At 37.7% G+C, this 27,342-nt stretch overlaps 2 protein-coding genes across 4 annotated transcripts in view; one reads left to right on the top strand and one right to left on the bottom strand.

The window, feature by feature from the left end:
- Positions 1–18,693, top strand: part of MMS22L (MMS22 like, DNA repair protein) — a gene marked incomplete at its 5' end in the record, with an annotated part of 31,058 nt that extends 12,365 nt beyond the window's left edge. For both annotated transcript variants that reach the window (XM_072408671.1, XM_072408672.1), the window contains 11 exon segments: positions 7,917–8,098; positions 8,241–8,391; positions 10,688–10,824; positions 11,900–12,042; positions 12,193–12,352; positions 13,045–13,214; positions 14,283–14,494; positions 14,613–14,779; positions 16,203–16,299; positions 16,712–16,879; positions 18,085–18,693. In XM_072408671.1, coding sequence (XP_072264772.1) covers positions 7,917–8,098; positions 8,241–8,391; positions 10,688–10,824; positions 11,900–12,042; positions 12,193–12,352; positions 13,045–13,214; positions 14,283–14,494; positions 14,613–14,779; positions 16,203–16,299; positions 16,712–16,879; positions 18,085–18,172 — 1,675 coding nt within the window.
- Positions 18,694–19,100: 407 nt separating this feature from the next.
- The window catches only part of KLHL32 (kelch like family member 32), an 85,390-nt gene continuing 77,148 nt past the window's right edge, over positions 19,101–27,342 (bottom strand). The window contains exons 8-11 of one of the 2 annotated variants that reach the window (XM_072408673.1): positions 26,562–26,620; positions 23,246–23,438; positions 20,849–20,943; positions 19,101–19,950 (exon numbers count right to left, since the gene is read on the bottom strand). In XM_072408673.1, coding sequence (XP_072264774.1) covers positions 20,900–20,943; positions 23,246–23,438; positions 26,562–26,620 — 296 coding nt within the window. In that variant the 3' untranslated portion in view covers positions 19,101–19,950; positions 20,849–20,899. Of the gene's footprint in view, positions 19,951–20,848; positions 20,944–23,245; positions 23,439–26,561; positions 26,621–27,342 lie in introns of those variants that run through there. The other variant, XM_072408674.1, reaches the window with a different exon arrangement.

The raw sequence follows: 27,342 nt of genomic DNA, 5'->3' as shown, positions 1-27,342 counted from the left end.
CATAAGAATATTATTAAAGTGAAAGAGGTTTTTTTTTACCAATGAATTAGCCTTTTATACAGTTTCTAGGCTGGAGGTTTTTCTCTTTTCATGGATTGCCTGACTGGTCCAGTTCCCAGCTTATTAGACATGGCTGAAATAATTAGCGTGCTTCTATCAGCATGTTTCTCATTGGTATGGCTGTATCTGTTACTGGAACACATGTACTGCTGGCAGTTGCTGGAGATGTAGTTTGGTCACTTGTGCAAGAATGACTCTGCCAGGTTAGGATTGATAGTTGGATCTGTATGGAGCCTAAGCTTTGTTGTTTGAATTAGGTTGAACTTGCGGTCTGTTGGTCCCCCACCGAGTTAGACCCTAGAGACCAAGAGTCACAGGCTGCAACAGCTGGCAAGGTACAGGTTTACTCTCAAACTTCTTGTATTGTTGTTACCTGTGATTTATTAAGCCTGATTTAACATTATACTTACTTGGTTTCCATATTGCAGTAGGTGATCTTGCCATTCTTTTGGCACGAATATGGGCAGAGGGGATGCAGAGTAGCTGAAATGTTGCTAGAGTAGAAGCTGGTGATAAGAATGTATTGATTTTTTTTTTCTCACAGGGTATAGGCATGTATGTGTGCATATTAGATATATAGCCTGGGGTTAGCTTCAAATGCACTGTTTGCACAGAGATATTAGGATCCAGTTAAGTTTTAGGATCGGACACTCTGTCCTATTTTTTTTTTTTTATTTTATTTACTGTATAGAACTGTTCCTTTTTGTATTTTATGAGACAATTGACTTTTATTTATAAGTTACTAACTTGTTTGGTAATGTCTGTATTTTGCTTTAATTTAATCTGAAACAAAAATTGATCTCTTGGTGATACTTGTTTGCAGTCCCCATTTTGCGTCTGAAGATGACTGTTATGGATTTGAAAATAAATGACAGCTAGGCCCTGTGTAAGCCATACCTGAGTATGCTTGTAGTTCTGTACTGTACTATGTACTGTAGCCCATCAGAATAAAGATAAATTCATTGATTTTCTGGCTCTGGGAAGATTATGTGTAGACAGGCTCTGGGGGTTATTTGTGGGATGAGTGCCACATAGATACAGCAACATCCACAGTGGTATTGCTTTGATCCTGCAGAATGAAAGGACAAGGGGGATCAGCTCAGGTCTAAATGAGATTACAGCTGGTTTGACTTCTTATCTGGTCTAATGCCAACTAGCGTGGCTCTGCTCCTCCTGTGGGGTTTACAATGGAGACTGTTTATCAAGGACCATCAATTCTTCACAGTCTAAATGTGCTGTAGGACCGTGTAGATGTAATAGTAATAGAGGCTGCAGACAAGGTATTGTAAGCTCTGTTACATTTCCAGAGATATGTAAGGCAAAATACCATCTTTACTTGTTTACATCTTTTGGTTTGTGTTGACATAGATTATCCTGTGTATTTTGGAACTATAGGAATGTGTCCAGGTGATTTGCATCATGTATTTGTGATGATTGTATGGAGCATGGTGCTTCAAGAAGTGGATTTATGCAGAATGTGATGATAGTTCAGCAAAAAGCTTTGCTAAAAAAAGACACATTAATTTTTCTTGAAGCACACAGGTGAAAAGCAGACCCGTCAATGAACCATTATCATATACACAATATTGATACTCTGGTAAATTTAAATGGACATAAAATAGATTTTTATGCCACCACTACTGAAACCCAGCAATTATGTAGCTGTTTCCAGGAGCTTTCACTAGAGCTACACTTTGAACTAGCAGCCCATATACATATATTATACATTAGCTTTCTACCCCCCCCTTATACTTTGTTCCAACTTTCTAATGGCCTCACAACTCCTAAGTCCCGTTTTCCATGGTTTTGTAGTATGCCCCATGTCCAATGCCCGTGTATAGTGATGCAACTTTTCAGTAACCACCCAAAAATGAAACCTGAAAGAGTGGTTACTGAAGTGTGCCAGCTGGTGCTCCCCCAGGGGGTGGAGAGAACACTGCTTTTTATTAGAATTAAAAATGTTTTTAGACAATCTCATCCATACATCTTTGACCACTATGTACTTGTAGTAAATAATTAGGGTTGTAGGAGCATGAATGGCATCTTCCTCAAGTTACTAAGGAAAAAAGATATTTGGCTCCAAATATACCCATGTCGGCACATCATTTTTTTCCCTGTTGCATTTAGTATATTGTGGTAACAACGAGGACAGTCAATGGGTATTTGAAGCACGAAAATTCATCACCCTTACCTACCTTTGTTGGTAGTTGTTCATGGATTTTTATATTGCATTTATTTATTAAATGATTGCTTCCCTGTTAAGAATTATAAAGAGAATTGTGCTTTAAGCATACATTGTACCTTTACCATTTTTGTCTGTGGTCTTTTTTTTTTTTTTTTCCATATCAATTTTTTTAGGGGCATGTTTGACAGAATGCAAATAGCTCTGCCAGTGCATTCTTATAAATAAAACCTAAGAATATGTAATGTACACCCACCTAACTGCAGTATAATTGCTGCTGTTCTTGAACCACTGACAAGCTTTTAAGGTTGCAGTTATAGAAAATAGGAATTTAATGCAGATCATATGGTTTAACCTAAATAATTGCAAGCTGCTTAAAGCTGACATCTAGGCTGATATAAAGAACACAAATGAATCTAGTTCTGTAATAAATCTCTGTATATCTGGACTGGCGTGTGAGAAAAAAAAGCAGCAAGAAGTCTGGTAGTTTGTGTGCTGATAAGAAGCATTCTGATTAAAGAAGAAAAAGGGAAATTGGTTCATCACTATCCTGCTTCTCCTTTTACTGTCCACTCATAGCTGGAGTGGGTTGAGGATTACCTGGGCCCAGGGGTAGTAAGTTGAATAACGCTGGCCATCAACGTGGACTGAGGACATCTAGCAGCAAACAAAATGCAGGGATAATCTGTCTTGAATATTGTAGTAAAAGTTGGTTTTGTTTTTATCTTTTTAGTGTGCTATTTATTTTTATAACAAAAATTTTGATCAAGGTGGTCTGGTTCAAATGTATACAACGAGTAAAATATTGGATGGAACCAACACAATCATAGCCAGCTACTTTAATGAGATTGATAAACCAAAAATAGGCCGTAGTTTATTCGTATTTGTATCGTTTTCTTATTTGGCTGATTGTGAGAATTTTAAAAGTTAAAAAAAAATGTATTATATAGTCATCAATCAAGTCAACTCAAAACTAAGTGCAGTGTCCAAATGAGTGAAATATTCTTGTATTTTTCACTTTATCAGATTTGCAGAATTTGATTTGATACAAAAGTTTTAATTGGCCAGGCAGAGCTGTGGCAACAGAGAAAAGCAGACCTGCCCTGTGCCTGGATTTCCTTCATATCATTGCTAATTAGGTGTCATAGCACTTCTAAGCCACCTTTTATCATAAACTTCACATGAAATAAAAAGGCACCACATTATTCTACCTTTGAATATTACACGGTGCATAAAGACAGGAATGCAGCATGCCAGCACAATGTATTGATGAGGTCGGATGATTGCCATTAATAAAACTTGTGCTTTTGTTTGAAACCCAACAAATATACCGAGTGTTGTACACTCATGGCTTGTGATTAGGTCATTGGGCTCCTCCACCCAAATGTAAAAACTGTTCTGTGTATATACGAGAACAATAGGCACTATTACATTTTTATTCTTTTGTCTACCTGCATGTTTCTGGTCAATTTCCTAAATAAATCTTACTCAAATTTTCTTTTTAAAGTGAATTCTTAACATTACTCTTACCTGATTTTTAAGCAGTAAAAGAGCTCTAAACAAGCTGTCCCTGATCCATCGAGCTGCAGTAATATAAAGTAATTCATTCTCAAAGGTCACAACTCAAAAATATACACTTTACAATTGCATCACCCCAAAATGATCATGTTTGGATGTTGGCTGTTTTTAAACATTTGAAAGGGAGTTTAATGGGGGTCACCCCAATATTCTTTAACAGCTAGAGCTGCCTTCATTTCTATATCTGTGTACCTGCAGTGGGCCATTCCCACCTGCCCTTATCCCCCTTACCTCTCTATAGAATAAACCAGTCTGCTTGGCAGAGAGCCTGTTATCCTTTCTGAAAAGCAACCATCCGCCCAGAATGTTCTTCAAAAATACCATGCATTGTTTTTTGGCAACAGACCTGACAGAAGTACCTAGTATAGTGTTGTAGGTAGTGTTCTCCCTAGCCCCTTTTAGCTGGGTGCACTACCCGGCACTTTTCAGTAACCACACGGCTGTTTTTGGGTGGTTTCTGATGAGTTGGGTCACAATACAGGGCTGCCGCCCTCCTACAACTTCTTCCCACCCAGCTTAAAATAATTTCTGGGTTGAACACTGACAGGAATGGTGAGGCTTTCTGATTGTTCCTCTGAAGACCCACCTAAGAGGTAATCTTTTTAGTAAGTCAAACACAAAAACATGGAATACTGAATACATGTGTTGTGGATTTGTGTAAACTGTCTGGTGTGTGTCTTTGTGAACATCTTGTGTTGGAGTGACCTGTTGGGTTGGCGTGACCTGATAAGAGAAAAGTTATGGCTGGTATGCCCTGATTGGTCATGAGAAAGAAACTGGTAATATACAAAATATTTTCTCATACTAACAATTTTTATTGTTATAATGTAACAAGGAGGTTTGGACTAAATGAGCTAACAATGGTCATGTAACACTTTGATTGGTTGAGATCGTTTTTTAACCCTTCCTGACACTTGTACTCCAACAAATACTTCCACTGTGTTACAAACACTGGTTGTATGTCTATTTCTAGCATCTTTGAAACATCATGTTTGTTTACGTTACTACCAAGATGTAACATAATTTCAGTGCCTCTGTTCTCCGTTCTCCTCAATGCCTATGGATACAGATGTAAGTCAGGGATTGGTAAAAAATATTTTCCACTCTATGCATGGCCAAAATGAGGGAACTCCTCTGACAGTAGTACACAAGTGTTCCCATTTGAAGTTTTTTACTTATATTCCAGCTCTGTTAGATTTCCTTTCACTTTCTGATTTGTTGACAATTGTCCCCAGTACAAATTGAGTGGTAAATCTTCCTAACGGGGCAACAGACAGCAATGCAAAGGTCCAACTATACACCAGGGAGGGTTTCCTTCAAGATGTACTTTAATGTAGTAAAAATTCTTACACTGAAACACCAAGCCACAAAAGGACTCTTCTGTAACTGTAAAACTATTTTTTCATGAACTGCAATTTGCATCAAAAATCTACACATTGACTTTCAAAATCCCAGCGTCCTGGAGATCCCTGCATAGCAACACAGAAAACGGGCAGCACTAAGAGCCAATTGGACCTTTCCTTTCCAAATTCAAATGTGAGCATATTTATGGGGCTGTGACCTGCTTAAACTTTTTTTGTATTCCCATAAACACCCAAAGGAAAGAAGCACCCAATCTTCATCTGCTGCTCCCTACGGACTGACCCTTCGATGATGACTTCTGTATGCTGCTTTTCCTTCATTTTCTAGTCCCATGCTTGAAAATGAAAGCTTAGCTATGTAGAGTGTTATGATACCAGACATAGCTCCATGCACGTTCCTGCATCCAACTTTGCAGTGTAGCTTATTTCTTTTTAGAATTTCTCAAACTATTTTAGTCTTGTCTTTGGTTGGCATCATTTTCCTATGCAGATGTGGGTAGCAAAACCACAGCCCTTACAATACAGCCTTATTTTTAAACGAATGCTCCATGAGCATATTATGAGTGTGCAGAGTACCCTATTACCTTTTTATTATTTGTAGAATCTGTTACATATAAACAAAACGTTTCTCTGTGGTGCCCCAACACCATACCTGCAGCAGCCTGTCAGTGCCTCATTCTGCTATGCTATCATTTGTATCCAGGCTTTGACATTACAAGGCTGTTCATACAATTTAATAAAAGTAATGTAATAATTTTAATGTACGCACAGAATTGGGTTGACCAAAAGATAAATGGAAACAACAATGATGGCGCGTTCCCCCAGATTGTTTTTAATAAGCATGTTATTTAGTTCATCAGCCTACCGCAGTAATGCTTTGAATCTGGCTCTGCCAGACAAATTTGTTAATGCCTTTTTCCCCTCCCCCCTTTTCAGGGAACATTGATTCCCTGCAGACATATCTCTATTAAACCTCTAGAAAGTCACAACTTCCAAATTAGATTAAGTAGCGCGCACGGTACTAGAGGAATCAAAGAAAATTGAGTGTATTATTGAATTCATGCCACATTGTCTGCAGAAGGGAGATGCTTTGTATGGCTGCAACGTTTGTCCTTACTATACTAACAAAGATGTGGCCGCAGTCATGTAATATCATTTTGTAAAACGCATTAGGAAATCTTCTGCACGTCCTGCTGAAGGAGACACTGCAATCCGTGTTTCCTTTCTCTAGGAATTTAGTTTATACAGCTTATCCTTGGTACAGGCTGATTATGATTTTTCTGCATTTGTTGAGCGTTTTGCTATAGGGTACCATGGCCTTTCAATGTATTGTTCATAAATTGTATCTTGTAAGATAATACAGCAAATACACTAACAGTTTCTGTACAGATTTTATTCACATCCAAGTTTACCTGAAAAATGGAAAAACTGGTTTGTACTCTTCTCCAAATTTCAAATTGAGATTTGCTTTTGGTTAAATTTCAAGCACTTTTTGGTTGGTATTGTAAAGATTTTTATATATATTTTGCTTTTAATTACATTTTAATAAAATCTATGTATAATGTGGTTTCCATGGAAAACAATCTGATGTGTTTTGTAAAAGCTCAGCAAAAATGTTACTTGCCAGACGTTACTAGATAAAAATGCAGAGATCAAAACCATGTCGGTGACTAAAATGGTACTTTTTATTACAGCACCTAGGTGAGCAAAAAACCCTCCTTGGCAGATTCCTGTGGAACTCAGAGCAGCCACAATCTCATAGATGCTTTTGGAACAGACTGGAGAGTTGTCTCCCAAAATGTTGTCTGCTCCACGTTTCATGGGACTCTTTCTTAAAGGATTGGTATGTCGTACTCTGTGATGTAGAACATGGGAGTAAAGCAAATATAATTCTAAGCCGCTGGTTTTTAAGTCCAACTTTCGAAGTGAAGTAATTTGGGAGGGGAGGGGGAGGTGAACAATCTAAGTGGACGTTTTATTTTTTATGACCGGTTTGCTGTAAAAGTGCTCTTAGAGCCTATCTAATAATAGAACGAGCAGTTGATTAGGGCCAACCAGACTGCCTAGGGTGTGTGTTGAGATTCTTATTATTCTTTGATATACCACATAACGATTTTCCCCTTTAAAGTTAAGACATCCCACACACAGCTCAGTAATGGCACAATGTCATTATATTAATATTATTAATAATACTATATCAGGGATTTTAAGCGTTAACCATCAAATAATCTTTCATATGAAAAATGGAAGAATCTTCCCCAAGCTCTTGTCCCAGTACTCCACCTGGTATAAGTTAGGTAGAAATGTTGTGGCAAGTTGAATGACAAGTAAATCTCTTCTCTGCTATTCTATGTAGCATTTTTTTAATGCAGATAGTGACCAAATGGGAAACAAAGTATAATTTGATGGTATAAAGTATCCTAAAAAGTATCATATTCAGTTTATCTCCTTAAAGCTGAAGTTATTCAATTCTTTGATAATTTCATGTGTCGAACTGCAGAAGCGATTACTATATGATCTTTGAACTACCTTTAATGAATGAACCCCTTACTCCAGTTTAGACATCTCCTAGATTCTTGTTTCTCTGTGTTTTGGTGGAACACTGTATAGATGCATATAAATCTTAAAAAGGAGTAGCTGGTTTGTTTTTTAAAACGTATTGGTGGGTATAAATCTTAAAATGTGGTAGCTGGTTTGTTTTTCTGAATGTATTGGGATCTTCTGTTCTTTTTCAGAAACATTCACAGTCGCGCAGCCCAAGGACATGGGAATGCAGGCTTCCAAGTGCCGGTATTGTCGGTGGCAAAAGAGCGCCATCTAGCTGTGGCTGCTGCTCTCTGGAGAAATTTCTTCCCTTTTTTGAAGAGCCTGAGACTATCCCAAACACCTCCCTCTCAGCTAGCTGACACAGCAGCAGGTCTGTGCTCCAATCTACTTTTTCCCTAGATCTGTTTTATTTAAAGGATAATTAAAAGCATTTTATTAATTTCCCCTAAAATCTATTTTCACTTTTTTTAAAATTACTTTTTTCCTTTGTTTGTTTTTAATTTTCTGTTCAGGTTACACACTTCTGGCTTTGGACATACCTAGTAGTGCCCCACCTGAGCTTCAGCCTCAGCCCTTTGTGTCAATGATGCAGCTATTTGGATGGGATGACATGGTCACTCCTCAGCTGGTGTCCCGCTATCTCAGCCATCTAATTGCAAACAGGTATGAGAACGTTCAGGGAATTGTATCAGAATATATACTTACTCTTTAAAAAAAAAAAGGCAAACTGTTAGGTTACACAGAGCTGAAGACACTATTTACCAGTACAAAGGTTTTAGAAGTTCTTCCCCTTGTGTGTATCCTAAGATCTCCTTTTCTACAGAATGTTCAGATACATAGGAGTTTACAGATGTCATAACGCACTTCCCCAGAACTGTGCTTCATCATTGACAGAGATCTTCAAGTATACTATTCCCTGTAGAAATGAGGATGCCTCCTCCTCAAATGTCCAAATTCACCTGAGCCATAGGGAAAGATTACAGAGGGCTCAATGTATCAGATTGTTTAAAGGACAGGCAGATTTTTAATCTTCTCCCAAACATCTAAAGCCGGATCTTCTAGCAATAAACAGAAAGTAGCCAATTCCTTGGCATGATGTTATGCTGTATGTTCGGTATACCACAGCTATTGTCATGGTCACAAAGAATAAGATGTGACTGGTTCAAGCTATTTAGTATTTGATTTTCAGCATCATCATTTTAGTTTTTCAAAATATGTGTTTATGTGATCAGAAAGATCAGTATATGAACATTTACTGCGGGGCACATACAGCCTATAGTAAAGGGGAATGGTATGCATAGATGAGCCCTCCCTATGCTCATTGATACTATGTGCATTATTAACCTGTAATGTATGTGTGCACGTTAATTAGTGTCCGTAAGGTTTTTAGCCAGTTTAAGTCTATGGGAATGCAAAACCCACTTGAAGGTCAACTATGGATCAAATGCACTGCTCGGTGAATTCTGAATGATCTCAGAATTATCTAAAATAAATGCCACCAACATAAAATTTTTTAGCACGAACAGTGGAAAAAGACAGTGTGTCTGGTCCCTTATTGGAAACTCGCACTAGCTCTCTTCATGGGCAGGTTTAGGCTACGTACACACGTCAGACGATTCCCATCCAATAATCACCTCAGGGCTGATATCGGTTGGGAATCTGAGGTGTGTACAGCGCTCGTCCTCCATGGATCCATCATGGGGGATCCTCAAACATTGAACAATCATAATAAAAGTGAAGGGGACGGAGTGCAGCAAGGTGCCGTTCCGTCGCTCTTCCCCCTTCCCTCGCCATAGAGCAGAACGGCACTGTATTTACAGCGATCGTTCAGTCTTTTGTCGTTGGAAAGGATTTGTTAAAGACTGTCAACAGCAATATGTGTTGTGCATTCCAGTACTAAAGGAAGCAAACTGGTTCTCTATCTGTTGTGAGCTACAAATTCAAGTATGTCCTACCGGGAAGATGCTGACAAAGTGTGCGGTGTCCTGACATTCCACAACAGCTGGAGGACCCCATACATACTGCTGCTGTAATGTATGGTAGCGTGGTGACCCCTTTGAAAGCTAGCACATCCAACCATTTATATCATTACAGCTAGGAGAAATTAGACTTCTGTAATGCTCATTAAGCAAGTATTTAGCCTCTACAGATAGCTGTGTAATTAGGTCTCTAATAGTGAATGTGCTAGTCAGACACACTCAGGTCTGTTTATTGGCATAGTGTGCAGTGCAGAAATTTGTAGTAACTCCTAAAAGCCAATCAGATTTTACATTTATACATTTACAGTATTTAAGGCTATAAAAGATCCCCAGTCAGGTTTTGAACACGGTTTGCCCTGTTCTATGAAGTTCTCTTTTTAGTTGTGTTGTTTTATATCATATTATAGCTGCATGAAGCTTAAAGCATACCTAAACTAAGAATTTTTACTTTACATAAAAGGGTAGGCAACCATTTTATGTAATGAAAAATTTTGTTCATTTGTTTTTTTTTTGTTTTTTTTTTAGTTAAGTGCAACACCCTTTTTTTTTCTTTTTTTAAAAAAAAGGGTGCAGCACTACACCCTAATTGGGAGGCTCTTGGGTGCTCTTTCTGGGACATGCTCGGGGATGCACAGAAGAAGTCTTTTTGTGAAACCCGGGAAAAAAATTGCAGATTTCACGCATGCACAGTAAGATCGGCAAGGTATTTTTACCATCTACATCACCTGATCAAGCCCCTGTGTCGGGTGACATAGGAAGAAGAACCAGGAGGAACAAGCGAAGATGGGGGCGCCCACAGCGCCGGCACGAAGATGGATGTTGGGACGACGCGGGAACCTGATGGAAGAGACCTCCGGACCGTTCGACTGCACTGCAGGATTAAAGGTAAGTGGGGTATTTTATGTTTAGGGGACTTTTGGGTTTAGTTCCTCTTTAAGTAATGGTATTGAACAGCTTTTTAATTATATGTTATTCCTTAGAACGTTAACAGAGGCTCTAGATGGGATTGGAAATGCTGCTTACCAGGCCCTCACAATCAGAACATGGTTTCGATGTGTTCTGCAGATGTATGTTGATCAGCCAGTGGGTGTTAATGTTCGGACTGACACGGAACAAAGTAGGTTTTATTTCTAAACAATTCTCATAAAGGATTTTGCCAATTCCTAGTTTTCATTTTAAATTTACATTGTTGAAATACTTAAGGTGTCAATCACTTGTACACAAAATATTTGCTGCAGTACTTCAAGGTAATCACGTTATTTTTAAAGCCACATCCCGATAGAATAAGTGTAGCAGACAAGATGTAGCCTAACTTCATTTGTTAAAGCCTGGTAATACACCGCGCCATTTTGCTGTAAGATCCAGCTCAGGTTAATGCCTTTCTTGCGGAGACATGGCGCTCTAGAACCCCACAAAACAGTAGTTGTTACTTGCACATCTTCTACCACAGTGTGTCTCTGCAGAGCCACGTTCTTAATCTTTCTCAAGATTTGAGAGACGTTCTAAAGGCCACTGCTTCTTCATTCAAGAGCACTCACAGCATGAATGTATTTTGATTACAGCAGCAGGTACTCGCGGTGCCCTTTCCTATCCAATTTGGCCTTCCCAGCCATTGTCCTGCAACTTTAATTACTTTGTACCCTAAATCTACTTTTTTTAGGATAGCAAGTTTATTTTGGGACACAGACGGCTCTCCCTGCCGCCTGTCATGTTTGCATATTTGAGAGACACCTTCATCAGGCTGCACACTTTCATTGTAAACATTGCTGGGCTGCAGGTGGTAAGGAAGTCGAGTGGATTGCAAGTGTTCAACAAACTGAGAACTTATCTTGTACATAAACTGTAATATGACTTTTGCTGGACACTGGAAGTTTGCTCTTGCTTTCATGCACAGCAGGAGGTGGAAGCTAAGGTGGTACACCTACTGGAAGTGCAAAATGGATGACAATGGTGTTCTGTTATCCTAGGAGATTCTATACCTTTATGTTCAGTACATTAAAAAAATAATTAGAAAATTGTTTTAGGGAAATATTGCACATTTTATATTTTCCATTTGCTAAGAGTAGGAGTAACTGTCATATAGCATCAATTACAATACTGTTGTGAACATAGTTGTAAATCATGTGTTATACAAATGGTTTTATGCAGAGTGTATTTCATACAGATTGGCTAATAATATAATCATTTTCTAGCTTCAGTACTTTCAGAACAGTTCGGGGAACTAACCCGGTTAGTATTCAAGCTGCCAGAAGTAGAAAACATGTTCATTAAAGCTCAAATTGAACCAGCAAGTTACAAGCAGGATATAAAATGCGCACTTTTACAGTTTTTCAAGGTAATGCATTGTAACATATTAGCACAAAATGTGTATGGTTTGTGTCTATAAACACTGACTTCTGTTTTATTTTTGTTATGACCTTGATTTGAACCTAAATATCACATTGGTTAGTCAAATAAAAACGTTTTTATTCATTTCTCTTTTTAGGTAGTTGGTATAGTGTATAGTAGCCTGCAGACCTTGTATGAAAAGTCTGCCATGGTGTCAAAATGCCTGGAGTATTCTGGAGATATCCTAAAATATGTTAAGCCATACCTGACTAAGAAGGGACCTGTAGAAGGGCTGCAGATCACTTACCGTACTGTAGGTGAGTGGGCACATTTTTTCTGCTTCCTGCATTACATTTGCTGTCTTCACATAGACACCTACTGTTTTGAAAGCATAGCTATGTTGTACACCTCCTGGCTTGTTGTTCCTTCATCCTTCACTCCTGCTGAAGTATAAGCTGGAGAATTAAAGGAATATATTGCCAACAGGTGCATAGTGCCATTTAGTGGTGTCTTGTCTTCTCACCAGTATTTTTTTGTGATATGTGACTGGTTTGGTTAAAATGAAATTTCATGTTATAACACAGTCCAATGGCCAGCAGAAAACCCAACTGCAGGGAACAAACAAATCCTGTAATTGCACTGCAGTCTTAATATTTTAATCATGTTTGATGCCTTGGAAGTTTTTAAATGTATTGCTGTATGTGGATTTAATATCAAATACTATACAAAGAAATGTTCCTGTTTTGTTCACATAAAGTAATAATTCTTAGCTGATGCATCATAAAAATGTACATGGCTGTGTTTTATTCAACAAACCCCAAAAAAGAGCCATTGGAGCCCTGAGATGCAGGAAACTTTCAGACGTATTGCCTTGCCTATGAATGTTCAAGCTGAGCTTCATATGAGATGTGATTTAACTACAGAATAAGTCGCACTGATTGGCTCCTGAGGGTATGCCAAATGTGCAGGGTCTACCGCTGTTTTATCTTCTTTCTTGTCGTCCTTCCAGGATATCTTGTGCGGTACTGGGCATCGATTCTAGCCACTTCCAAAGCACAGCAGCTCCTCTTCCGCATCATCGATTACCTGCTTTTACCACATGCCTTGTTCCAACAAGATAAGGGTTTGCCGGCAGCTATGCTGTCTGCTGTAAGGGAGAGCCTGCCTCTCTTTCTCCAGGTACAGCTATAAAACATGCTGGCACAGTGTAGCAGAATGTATGTCACACAGCAAGTGCTGAAAACATCTCTTTACTTGGGAATTCACAGTGTAGTCCAATGTCTGGCAGTGTTCTTGTGCCTTTGTATTTTTCTTTATTTGTTTAGTTAATTTTGCCTAAATAACGTATTTCTGATATGATAGCAGTAAAGGTTTTTACGCCTCTATCCTTTTCAACAAAAAATTTTGTTTTACCTATATAATGGAGACCATATATAGACATTGGTGACCAGATTTTAAAGGACATAAAAAGCTGTAATACAGGCTTGTTTAGTAAGCAAGTCTAGCAAAGATAGTATCCCAAAACTGTAGCAGTTTCTGTGCAGACAATTTCTCATAGTAACTGAACTATGTATATTTCTGCAGTAGTTAACATTTTCTTTTGTTGTTTGAGCAACAAGTGAATGAAAAACAGTGTTTATTGCCCTCATGTCACAGAAATGTTATTATTAATATTATTTTATTTATTGGTATTATTAAGTAGAATACAGTTTTTCTTTCCTTCTCCCCCCCCCCCACCCAAATTACATTTTGAAATTTAAAAATTCCCTACGTATGGGAAATACATTTCAGTGCTTATGTCTTAATTACCACCCTCCCCTGTGCTGTCTCCAGCGTATTTCTCCGTTTTTTAAAATGTGTTTTATTATATTAGTTTCCAGTTAAAGCATACCGGATGATCTTGCAATGAAGGTGGTTTTAATACTAATTACTCCTGAGTTTACCACCTTGTCATACACTCTTCTTAAGGAGACTACAAGCTACACTGCCAACACAAATAGGAATAGGAATGGTCAGCAAACATTGGGAAGCCAGCCCTGAGCTATTATCTCCATCTGACACTGGAGTGTATGTAGACAGGAAAGCTGGAGGAGTTTGTTAGCACTGTAATGTAAAAAGGATAATAAAAAAGCTTGAAAACTGTGTACAGTGTTTTCTGTTACGTGAACCTAAATGTAACAAAATTTTAACAATATTCTAAATGTAAATATTATGTTTTTTGTTTTTTTTTTACAATTTTCATTTTAGGGTCTGTCAATTATATCCCGTCAGTCCCAAGTACAAGCTGCCTATGTAAAACAGCAGCTCAAAACCATTATTGAGCAATATTTTGGGAGGTTTTTGCCTAGCACCCCTCAAGCCCTAAATGCAGGAAACCACCCTATACTTCTAGCCCTGTGTGATTCTGTTCAGAGCCCTCATACTGCCAACCTTAGGAAGATTGTAATGAAAGTCATAAAGTAAGTATGTTCTTTCTGTCGGTTCAGCATTCAGCTCATTACTACTAACACTGCATTGTTCTGTAGAATGAAACACGGTAACAAAACGTTTTCATGGGCTATCTTTTATTTTTTGCAGTGACAGCCACTTGCAGTTCAAAGGCCAAACTCCACCTCCTCGGTTAGCCTCTGTCCTGTCTTTCATTGTTGATGTTTTTCAAAGAAGTAGGATTGTTGAGGCAGCAGATGCTGAGTTTCTTCTACCTGCTATCTTAAAGTGTATAATACTGGTTAACGAGCCTCTGGGTAAGATATGTTATATAGTCTATATATTATTTTATTGGCAGTTTTTTATTTAGCAGTGTAAAACTATAAATGGCTACATGTCGTCATTATCACTAGCATTACCTGGTCACTCAAATAATAATCAGTCATGTAGAGATGTATCTGTGCTGAAATATTTGATTGAGCTTCCCAGTGTAATCTTATTTGCGCTATGATGTCTGTGCTTTGACATGTCACCTCACTATAGAGGGGCAGGAGAGGGCAACTCAAACAGAACTTTTTCACGACAGCCTTTTCTGGGTTATGTGAGGCTTTGGCTCATTGTAGAGAAATAGGCAGCTATTTGCCTGCCCTTTTTTTTAGTTAACCTGCAAATGTAGTAAAGGGTTTGCTTTAAATATAGTATATATAATAAAGAAAAGCCTTTTTGCGTCTCATATTTATAAAAAGTTTATTATGGCATTAAGCACAAACGTACCCCAGATTGTGCAGAGAATTTTTTGCATTGCCACCATGGGCTGTTTATTCAGGAATAACTTTTTAATTACCTAAACTACTAAAAATATAATGTATTAGGTTTTATAACTCTCTTTTGACTATTATAATACTTGACAATTTTTTCTAGATCTATGGACAAAGAAATGTTTAAAAATATCAAAAGCACATTTCTGTTCCGTTTTTTTGAGGGACGCAGTAAACCTTGTATCTAGCAGAAAAATAGGCCAGAATAGTCTTCTCTTAGTTCAGTCATAGTTCAGTTCAGGATAGTTCAGTCCTCCTATTCTTGAAGGTTCAGGGAGATCACTTAGGGTAGTCCTCATAGGACAGGGTGCTTAAATATTTTCAAGGTTTACAATGCAAGTCTAATAATTCATGTTAGGTAAAAAAAAATAATCATCTTTTTTGTAATATTGTATGATAGTGATACTTATTTGAATAGTTAATACAGAAATATGCAGACTTTTAGAATAAAAGATAAAATAGAGAGGATTTGAACTTGACTTGCCCTGTCTTGGTTCATAAACAGTGTTACTGCTTTGTAATAATAGTGTTGCTGAATTCTCTTTAACTGGGACGTTAGCCCATTCAAACTTTTTTTTGTGCTTAGGCATGGCTTCCTGGATGTAGTATACCTGTACCTAAAGCTGCTAAAGATTCCACTAGTATTCCTAGCAGTGGTACTGATCAGACCTGTGTACATTGTTTCTTGTAAAAGAAGTTGTGGAATCTCACAAAGGTGGGAGGAAACAGAGCTTTCTGCCTAATTTGTTTATGATACAGGATATAGGCCTAAAATAAGCAAATTAAGTACTTCTCTTCAGTTTAACGTCGCTTATATTTTTTTCTTTATTTATTGTATAGAGTTGTGTGAAACAAATGATCTGAAATCAAAATTTCCAAGTATTGTATGATGATGATAGTTATGTCTGCTTTCATTTTTCAGTGAGGAAACTTTCCACAAAGGCGTTGCAGCATGTTGTTGAAGGTTGCCGTGAGGTTCCACAAGGGGAAGCTGTATCTTACGTCTCATGTATTTTACGGTAAACTTAAATTTAAAGGGCTGAAACAAAAAGACCCTGGCATGTTTTTATTGGACCTTTTTAAAATGTAAATTAAAATGAAATAATTATTGGTCACAGAATTGTTTTATTGATAGTAGTAAAACTGTTCATGTTTAAGCCTAAAACTCACACGGAATGTGACTAACCATTGATGAATCCTTCTAGAAAGATGTTCATCACCATTAGGCAATGTGTATTTCACTGAATGGAAAACCTTGTGGTGATCCACATTTTAAATAACTGTACTATCCATCATTGCTGATTTTGGGGCTTGTTGAGCGTGTATGCTGGCATCCTATTTAATAGCAAGTCATAGCGCAGAGCTCTACAATTTCACTAAGTGTCTTTTAAGAAAATGCTTTTCAGATTGCTTTCTTTACTTCCCACGTAGGCAATTTATTCAAGAATATTTGTGGATGTATGACTATCAGATCTTCAGCATCTTGGAGACCCTGTCTGTTTTAGACCAGTCACTTGTTACAGACCTAATTCCTACAATTTCTGAAAGCTTAAAGATGTCGGAGCATAAACGCGGACTAGGAAGAAACGCTGCTTCAAGGTACGTCCTTGCCGTATAAAATTGACTTTCTGAACTGCATTTAAATGCCATTCACAATTATTTCTGCATGTTCTAAAATCACTCAATCCTTCCATATTGCACTCGTATAGGAAAATTCCTGTAGCATCTCTATGTGCAGCAAGCAGATGGAACATTCCTTTGGCATTTCCTAGTGGTTAATTAACAATCTCCCATGCCTTTTAGATAATGAAGAGAAGCTCTGTGAATACATTTTCCAATGAATCCTTATGATGATACTAGCTGTACAAAAATGCCAACAGAAAGTATTAACAATGTTATCTGCAATGGATAAAGTAAACCATTCCTGGAGTCAATGATACTATAGTCCCAGCATGCTAGGCTTTTGCTTTAAAGACCCTTAGATTAGTTGTTGAATATTGTACAAACCTGTTTAGAATAATTTGAAGTTTGTTTTAGAGTATACATGTTATAGGGTTACATGTGCATGTTGTCAATTGATTGGCTGGAATTTTCCAACTTTGTGACAAAATTACTTTAATGTTATTTTACCGCTAGGTTGTTTAAATTAAGAAAATGTCTTAATCATTGGCCTTTTTATAGACTGGAAGCCACTCCTTGCTCCCTCAAGTATTAGGTTAATTAGCTTATCACTGTTCATGTGATCCCTGGTAAAGGAACAACAAGAATATAAATTGGCTGATCCTTCCTATTAAAAGATTGTGTGACCAGATACATAGGTGCTTTGATGACCTGACTAACACCGAAAATGCACTCTCCAATGGTAACGTAGCTTTGGAATTGCAGATCTGCCAAAGTTGTAGTGTATCTTGAGCTTCTAAGCACCCTCTTGATACTTTCACCTGTAAAGTCAATGACAATGGGGAGATGTTAGAGATTGTAAAATTGCAATGTGTTATTGCTGCAGTACTGATAATTATTGAAAGCTTTAAAAAAACAAGCTCACATGCTACCATTTTTTAGATATCGCTGAATAAATGATCATGGTAGATACGTGGGTTAATCTGGATCTGATTTTTAAGCGCTTATATGTGCAAATAAGTCTGTCATTTCCAGCCAAGTAAGGTTACTACAGCTTCATAGGAACATTACTGTTTGAGCTTTTTATAGGATCAAAGAGAAGCCAGTCCATCCTCGAATGCTCTCAGGTGTTTTTATGTCTGATTTTTCTTCTGTTTAAAAGTAAATGCATTGTTTGTTTACAGGGAAGCTTACAAAAGATTGCTGTCTCACTTGGGTGAACTTGGACAAAATGAGCTCCAGGCACTAGAAAATGAAAGACCTTCGTCCTGAACCAATATCGAACGCATTGCTAAAACACAGCTGTCATGTTCAGTGGCGGCAAAATTCTGTAGATTTTTATCAGTCCACTTAAAGATGGAGTTACTGTGGATCTATGAAATTAAAAGAAAACAAGTATTTATGCTGGATCTGCAGCAACACTAAAACCATGTTTGTTGACCCAACAAAAATGTGCAATATGGACTTTGTCTTTTTAAAGCTCTGAAGTAAATATGTAAATACCTTTTCCAAGACAATTTTTTTTAGATTGTGATGTGTGCATTTTTATGTGTGTATGCTTGTGTTTTTTGGGTTTGTTGTAACAAGCTGTAAAAAATGTACCTTACCCTGAAAATAATGAATGTTTTATAGTAAGTATACAATAATATGGTATCTTTACCATTGATGCGATGTTCATTTACCATAATGTGTCATAAAAATATTTTTATACTTATCTCTTCTCCTTTCAGCAGGGGTTTCTTATGCAAATACTTTTGTGAATAGATGTATTAAAGGAAATCTGCTCTAAGAAATCATGGGTGCTGCTATTGCTGTCCTCCACCTCTAACGATGCTAGATGACTGGCTCTTGTGATTTTCCAGTGGCTTTTGTTCTGTCGTATTTAGATCAGAAGTTTTCATCTCACCTTCCTGATAATCATACTTGTTACTGATTAAACAATAACCTAATTTAAAAGTGTCTAATTTTAACCTTTCAAAAAAAACAAGCACTGGTGATAACCACTTAGGTTTAAGTTTGTATGGTGGGGAAAAGAAAAGCCTCTAATGATCCAAAAATCCCATCTGCCCCACCTGTGGAAAGAATGTAATGAAAATAATGTAAGATATGACTATTACAATAAGATAAACTAGTTTTAAGCATATACATTTCAATTTCTCCACATGGTGGGTCAGCAAAACAAATACGCCACACATAAATGTGTCTGTGTAGATTTTCTTTTATTTATATGCACTTCGGTGTGCTATTTAGTAGCTTCATAGCAGCAAAAGTGAAGGGTAGACAATGCAACAGTTATCACAGTTGCTTGTATGTTTCTTTTCTCCATAACTAGGAACAGAGCAATATGGAACAATATGTACAGACAGAATGTAATTACCAATACTTTGACATTCCTTTTGTAATCGGATACATGAAGTCAGTTGCATATGTAATGCTGTATTGCCCTTGAGAAATCATTGTTCGTTTTTCACAAATATAGAGGTTTATAGGATAGGACACTAGAACAGATGCTGTGAAAAGAAGGGGCTTTGTTGGACTGGAGTTCATGAAATAACTATTACACATTTTGCAGTTCATTAGAAATAATTTAGGGAGAGTAAAGTCACATTTTGCATATTCACTGTTGCCCACAGAAATGTAATCCCCGTGTAAAAAAAAAAAAAAAAAAATCATTGCAGTGCTATACATTAATTTCAGGCACAATGATTCCCTGCCCTCAAAGAGCATACAATCTACTTTTTGATGCATATGGCATAAATAGAGGTTGGCTTATCACTGGAAATGCTGTTACAGATGCAGAGAAATGCATTGCACTGGCAAAAGAGGGTGTGTTTTTGGCACCATGTCTCTGTACTTTCCTTACAGCTTTCCGTATGTTATCAGTCATTTTACATGGTGCCTATCCGGTGGTGAGGGACTTGTAGTGCCTGTAGATTAGGACATGTGAAGTATGGAGCAGGCAGGAAACATGTTGCTATTCCATTAGAGGCAAAAGGTAGTGTAGGCCCATAGAAAACTTCTTCCTTGCCTTCTCTGCTAACATCCAGAACCTGCCAAGTAAGGAAGGGTCCGAAAATGAGTTACTTTAACAAAGTACAGCAAGATACATTACACACATTTAAAGAGCAATTGCACATGTATGCCATAATGTACCTACACCAATCAGAAACTATCCGCTTTAATGCCTAGGTAGATGCAGTGCGGTATCAGCTTCTTCTCAGTCACGAGTCATAAAATCCTATTGACTTAAATAGCAAATCAGAGGCTGCGTTTGCCCTGCCTTGTATTCTGTTGCATTTCCTTGGCAGCAGCAGCATGTCCCATTGAAGCGCAGGTCAAACGCAGCACTGTATTTGCCAAGTCTAGTAGAGTAAAGAATAAAAAAACTACACACGCACACCATCTTTAAATGATAGAACAATTTTCTTTAAAAAAACTTGGTTGCTATTTGCTAAGAGCCATTGACTTGTTTTTCTTACAGCGATAGTGCTATGCATAATGTTTTTTTCAGCCATGTGACTTTTTTTTTGCCCCCAGTGGCTGTCACCCCTGTCCAAAAAACTGTAGATATGGCAAGTCACAGGTAATAAAGCTTAGTGAATTCAGTTCATGTTATTTTTCAACAGAGCCATCCACTAGTAATTACTAATAGGTTGTTATGGTGATATACTAGTAGATAAATAGTCAGGAAGCATTAAAAGTGGTAACAGAAGAGAAAATATTTTTTAAATTATGGTGAGTAAATAAAATTATTACACAGAGAAAGGTCCCTGTGTACCTAAAACTGATGTGAAATTCCAGGATTTATGTACAGTTCCAGAATTTATAATTAAAACTGCGATCAACTACATTCAAGCATAGCAGGGACATTAAGATGCAAAAGAAAGCCACAGATATGCTTTTCATGAGTGTTTTTATGAGCAAAATGTACATTTATTTTGCAATTACCTGTATGCATGCCAGAGATTCATTTGTCCTAATGGAGTATCCACCAACCAACTAAATTATTCCATTATGTACTGCAATTCCACATTCACTTTGTCCTTTGAAAGAAAACAAAAATCTAAACATTTGCTTGCCACCATGTTTTTTAAAAGTGCCCACAATATTTTTATCCTCACAGTTTCCTTTTTCCCCCTGCAAAGTCCTCACCATCTGATGAGCCTGTAACTAAGGTCCTCCTAGTACAGCTGCCTGCGATGGTGCGCTACTCTTGAATTCAGAGAATTGCCACCCCCATGTAGGCTATGCCTGCTTGCACTACGGTGGAAATTAAATGTTGCAAAAAATAAGGCTATCCCTGCTGATGGCTTGTGAATTAGCTTCTAGGCCTCACAAAGTCCTAGGAGCCAACTGCTTTCTGTTGCTGAAATGTCTTGGAGAAGCATGAGAGATACAAATGAAGGATTTGGCTCAGACAGAGTAGATTAAGTTGCCCTCTTGTTCCTAGGACTTTGAGTATTTAGGATTCAGGTTAAATTCTTGCCTACAGGGCAACTGGAAACAAAATGGTCAGCCATGGTCACAATTGTCGGGTAATCTTACACTGAGATTGTCTAGACACAGGAGAATGGTCCCTACACCTGCTGGTGTTAAAGGACCTGTGTCACAAGGGGGGATGGTAAACATGAACATCTTCGCTATAAGGTTAAAGTTTTGGGCAGAAACGTAAACTAAACTACTTTTGCTTAGGTTGTTCAATACATAGACTTGCGAAAATTCCCAGCTTTTCTCATTGTGCTTTGTTGAAATATATCACCCACCAGGGTTGGCACAGTTAGGTCCATAAATATTTGGACAGAGACAACTTTTTTCTAATTTTGGTTCTGTACATTACCACAATTAATTTTAAATGAAACTACTCAGATGCAGTTGAACTGCAGACTTTCAGCTTTAATTCAGTGGGTTGAACAGAAGATTGCATAAAAATGTGAGGACCTAAAGCCTTTTTTTAACACAATCACTTCAGTTCAGGGGCTGAAAAGTAATTGGACAATTGACTCAAAGGCTATTTCATGGGCTGGTGTGGGCAATTATGTCATTATCAATTAGGCAGATAAAAGGCCTGGAGTTGATTTGAGGGGGAGGGGGTGCTTGGTTGTAGAAGATTTTGCTGTGATCAGACAACATGCAGTAAAAGGAGCTCTCCATGCCGGTGAAACAAGCCATGCTGTCCTGGGACAGGCTTGAGTAGCAATGTGCAGTTAAAGAATTCTCTATGTCAGAAACATTGGTTTCCAGAACCAGTGTGTGTTCCTTGATCTACTACATATTGTCAAAGCACAAATACTTCTGTGGTCATATGTTGCACTACTGTGTAAAACACTAATAGCTTTCTGCATGTACTGCCGCTTGGATGTCCCCTGTCCTGCAGGGTCTGTAATGGTTGATGAGTCGCTGCCTGAAAGTGTAGAGCTGACTGTAGAAGTAGCCAACTCAGAGGCCTGCATCTATTGAGGGCCTTCATGAAAGAGCAGCATGTTTGGGGGGGTGGTAAATTGCAGGGTGAGTTGAATCCACCATCTGCACCAAGTAAAGTATGGGCAAACTGGTCTAGCTTTGCCACCGCCTTGTCCATAGAGAAGCACATGAAACAGGAGCCACCATCTTGTCTGTGTTGGAGTGTCTAGAGGGAGTTCTTTTTGTGCTACTTTGTCATGGTAATGCCCTGTCACAATCTGGCCACCAAACAAAAGAAGTAGCAATGTTCTCAGAGTACCTTAATTGGCATAACCCTTGAGAAAACTTCAGATGCAGGCTGTGGAAGCTCCATGCCTACTTATTTCTATATTTGTCTACCATATACATGTGTTTCATTTTTATTCATTTTGTTTGTGCCTTGTATCAGAAACAACAAAAACAACCTATTGTCATTTTTATTGGAACAAATAGGAAATACAATAAACTGCATATTTACAGTAAAGCTACTTTATTAATTTATTTTTAAAACCAAGGGCTAATTCACACTGGCAGTGAAGTTGCAGTGCTTTTGCCACTTGCTGTGGCAGTCCCACAGGGAATGATTAGGCACTGCAGTGGATGGTACTACTACCACTCACTGCTGCCAGCTGTTACATGTGCAGGTGCTGGTTCTTTTGGAGCCAGTGTTGCCCTGCAACTGCTGTGAGCAGCTGGCAAGGTGCCAGATGCGGGGAGCCAGTTGATGAAAAGGCAGGTGTGAAAAATACCCTAACACTGATCCAAATAGCAAAAGATAACCCCAAAAACAATATATGTATTATCTAACTTAACTAAGGCCTGTAGTGGAAATGCTAACAATTGGTCATAAGCGGTATATAAGTACAAGATCTAAAGTTGGTAATGTTATATTGACCAAACACTCACCTGTATTCAAGGTAAAAGTGCAGCGTGTCCACTGGTCATTGTCCATATTATAAGAATCTATATAGCGCACCAAAATTCTGTCATTATTATAATCTAAATCATTTCCTCCCATGACATAAAGCTTTCTTTGGACTGCTGCCATTGCATGATAAACTCTTCTCTGTAGCATAGGACTGCGACTGATCCAATTATTCTGCAACAAAGAAAAAAAGGAATGAGATGCTTTACAAACTCTTTAGGTAAATGCAGTTAACTGATACATTATTTATTAAACGTGCCACATATAATACCAATAGACTAAAATAAAATACCATAATCAACTAGTGAAAGCCAGGTTTACCCTATCAAAGAAATGTATATGTATAATTGATTTAATATTAATATTAAACTGTATATAGCACCAAGATATTATGCAGCAGTGTACACTAAATAATTACATTTTTTACTTATATATGATATATAAATATATATATATTTATACTGCTTTTCTGCTGATCCTCTGATTTCAAAACCTTCTGGCGCATAGTTATCCTAAAGTCACTACTTCATATAAATACCATTTATTAACCACTATCACCAACGCTAATATTGTCATGATGAAACTTTCTGCAAACATAAGGATAGAAGCACAATAATCCATGAGTACAATAACTAGAATAGGATTAAAGAATACTGTTTTACATCATTAGTACTCAGACAGAGAGATTAAGATGGCATCTGATTTGCAATGTATTCATGTGTCCCCTGATTACAGCATTCTTTTCCTCTGCTGCAATGCCTGCCAGGTGAACCTCAACACAAGCAGAGAGGCACAGGGGTCTGAGCAAGGTCACAGCTAAAACGGCAGTGTTTGAATACTAATCAGTGATGGGGAAGCAGAGGTCATCGCAGCCTGTCTGCTAGCAGGTAGCTCTGTGCTCTGTGGCAGATGGCAGTCATTATTGACTCTCTACAAAGGCCTTGCTTAAAGCCGTGCCCCAGTGCTCAGTGATGGAGTCATTGAGATTCAGAACGGGTACAAGCAAATGTGGTTTGCCAGAACCCACTGTAAACAATATGCCAGCAGAATGTAAAAAAAGAGGCTGTGTGCGCAAACATGAAGCAGTCCTCATTTTAAAAAAAAGTTTCAATTATTAACCGTCTGCGCTCGGGAGAGCATGCCATACAATTAGCAGAAAGCAGACACAGCAAGGATATTCCCAGCCAGCTTAAATGTTTCCAAACAATAAGCAATATTTTGTTTGGATTACACTGTGGAACAAGTTCAATTTAGTGGTGAATGAAGCCAAATGGATTGAACATAAGGGGTTAATCATAGCTGAAGCTGACATATGGACTTATATAATGAAATGGTGCAAAAAGCAGTGATGGCATGCACAGTGCAGTAACCCACAGTAACCAAATTTCACCTTTCATTTGTCTAAAGAAGTCAGAACAGTGAAAGATGATTGAAGTGTTACTAGGAGATGCCACACTTTAACTTCTGCTTTATTAACAAGGACAAACTAGTAAAAGGGACTTAAGTATTTATTAATGCACCAATCACAACCTTTTAGACTTCCTCATCAAATACCATGGTGCATAGCAAATATGTCTGGGAGGGGTGGTTCCTTCTCAAAATTTGTGTTTTAAAATACACACAGTTTTAAGCTGGCTTCACAGCTATGTGCTGCAGTAACATGCACAAGGATGAAAAAGCAAGTATAAGTGTTCATAGACTGCTCTTCAGGAAACCCCAACAATTTAGTGCCCAGCAAATAAAATAGACCCAGTTTACCTTCATTTGCTATGTGTAACTGTATGGGCTGACAATGCAATGCAAATTTTTGCATAAAATGTCACACGTGAAGGTGTATGTAGAACAGTAATATATGAAGGGTGCCTTGAGGAACAAAGGTTTATGGTTAATGATAACTATATGCTAATCATATTCTACTAATTATACTTTTTGGGTGGAACCACAGCAATACCAGGTATCATTCCCAATGAAGCAATAGGTAAATGTAAAAGGGAGGAAAGAGGTAGGTCAGAAGTCCCAGTGGGCAAGCGAAAAATATAAGGTAAAAAGGCAGGTTGGAAATCTTAATGGCCAAAAGCAAAGTGTGAGAGGTCATAAGTGCGATGGTAAAGATGTGCTTGTAAGTTCTGAGGATGCCAGGTTGCACACTAACAATGAGCTTGATTTATTAAAGCCCTCGAAGACTGGAGAAGATAGACTATCATGGGGGGGAACCTGGCTGATCCAGAAAAAATAAAATGAATTTCCTACAAAACATTTGCAATTTGTTGGCACCATTCCAGGTTCTGTGGCTAACCCTGGTTCTCCCATGAAAGTCGTGGAGGATTTTAATAAATCAGGCCTCATCGAAGAATACAAGAGGATAACCAAAGGTGCCTTCTGTAAGCACTAGGTCTGCTGCATAACTCAATAAGTTTCTGTAGCTAAAAGATATGTCTATGTACATACTGGAATTGGTTACTGGTACCCGGAGTCCAAATGGCAACATCCTTACAGTTTAGATTGTTTGCCATTTCTTTACTTTGAGGGTCAGTGTAAAGCATGTTGTTGCTGTCCCTTATCCCAATACTAGTAGCCATCACATGTTGAAAGGGAGTGGCTATACACAGCAGAGATATACTTTAAATTGTTAAGCAAAGAAACCTGGAACATAATCAATGACAAATATTGTCCCTAGACACAAAATGCTTGTTTTCTTATATGTAAAGCTTTCCCTCTGAACAGGAAATGACCTAACCATTTATATTGGCTGCTCCAAGCTCCACTGTACTATAGAATGGTACATTTTCACCAATGGTATTTGAGGACAAAGTAAGGTAAGATAACTATATGTGCCAAAATAAGTTTTTAGTGTGTCAAAGCAGACTGTACGTCTCTTTTAATACATCAAAGTATGTTACAGCTACTTGTATTATAAGAACCACGTTGGGGTCTATTAAAAAAACAGGGAATATGATATTCTCTGATATTCCATTGAAACACGTGGACCTGGAACATTCTCACCAAGGAATGTTTGAGGGAATGTCTGATTCCCTGTTTTATAAACAGAGCCCTTGTGTTATTCTTTTTTACACTGAAGTATTGTTTTTCTTTTATTGCAATGGAGGTCAAGTTACTTAGAAGCTGTAACTTTTATTTACATACCTATGTTGAAAGGATTAAAGACGAATAGAAAATATTAGTAAATATTGATCTAATTTAAAGTTTAGCCCTCCTCTTTGTTTCACCTGCCTCCAGCGTCCAGAACAAATATATAGGAAAGACTGAAAGCCATATAAACTTTGTATTATGACTCACCTGGTTTGGATCATACACCATTAACCTGTTCTGATATTGTGCAGTGTTAGTCACTCCACCTGAAAAAAAAAAGAATTTATCATTTAAAAACAGACCCATTACACTTGTAATGTGCACAGTTAAAGATATCAATACCAACACTACTCTGAAAAAATGTATGCATCATACACATCATATTATGTGTACCTTGATGTTTCTTTAATAAGCTGCTTTTAGTATTATGACATAACCATCATGTCTGATTTTCATGGTGGCATTAACAAACATTATAGCTACAATACATAAGGGAGAACATTGGACCTTGTGTACAAAGAAGACATTTACATTTTTGTTTTAGTGTCCTTGATGGGACTTTCATAGGATGATTGGTTTCTTAGCAGTCATCAAGATTAGATATAAATAAAGAAAGAAAGCTTCCCTATTCAAAAGGAAAACACTGGCAATTGGCACCCCTTTGCTCACTGTACCCCTTTGGCCCTATACTAACATATTGTTTAAATGAGGCTAAATGTCATTAAATATTGTTTAAAGTTACAGCTATCAGTCTACAAGTGAAGGAAGTGTTCAAATGGGCAAAACATTAAAATGTACCCTTCATGTGAATGGGTAGGGCACATTTTTGCTATTTCAAATACAAAATTAAAGTAAAACAGTATGTTCTGTGCCAAGATTAAAATGAGCATTACATGTTCATTCGAGGGATCATTTGTAAAAATGATCTATCAAAAGTAAAGTCCATGTATTGAAGTTTAAAAAATTTATAAAAATTATTAAAAAAAAA

The sequence above is a fragment of the Pyxicephalus adspersus genome, chromosome 4 (genome assembly GCF_032062135.1).
Source record: "Pyxicephalus adspersus chromosome 4, UCB_Pads_2.0, whole genome shotgun sequence".
NCBI classification, from domain to species: domain Eukaryota; kingdom Metazoa; phylum Chordata; class Amphibia; order Anura; family Pyxicephalidae; genus Pyxicephalus; species Pyxicephalus adspersus.
This window is presented reverse-complemented; position numbering and strand designations above follow the sequence as displayed.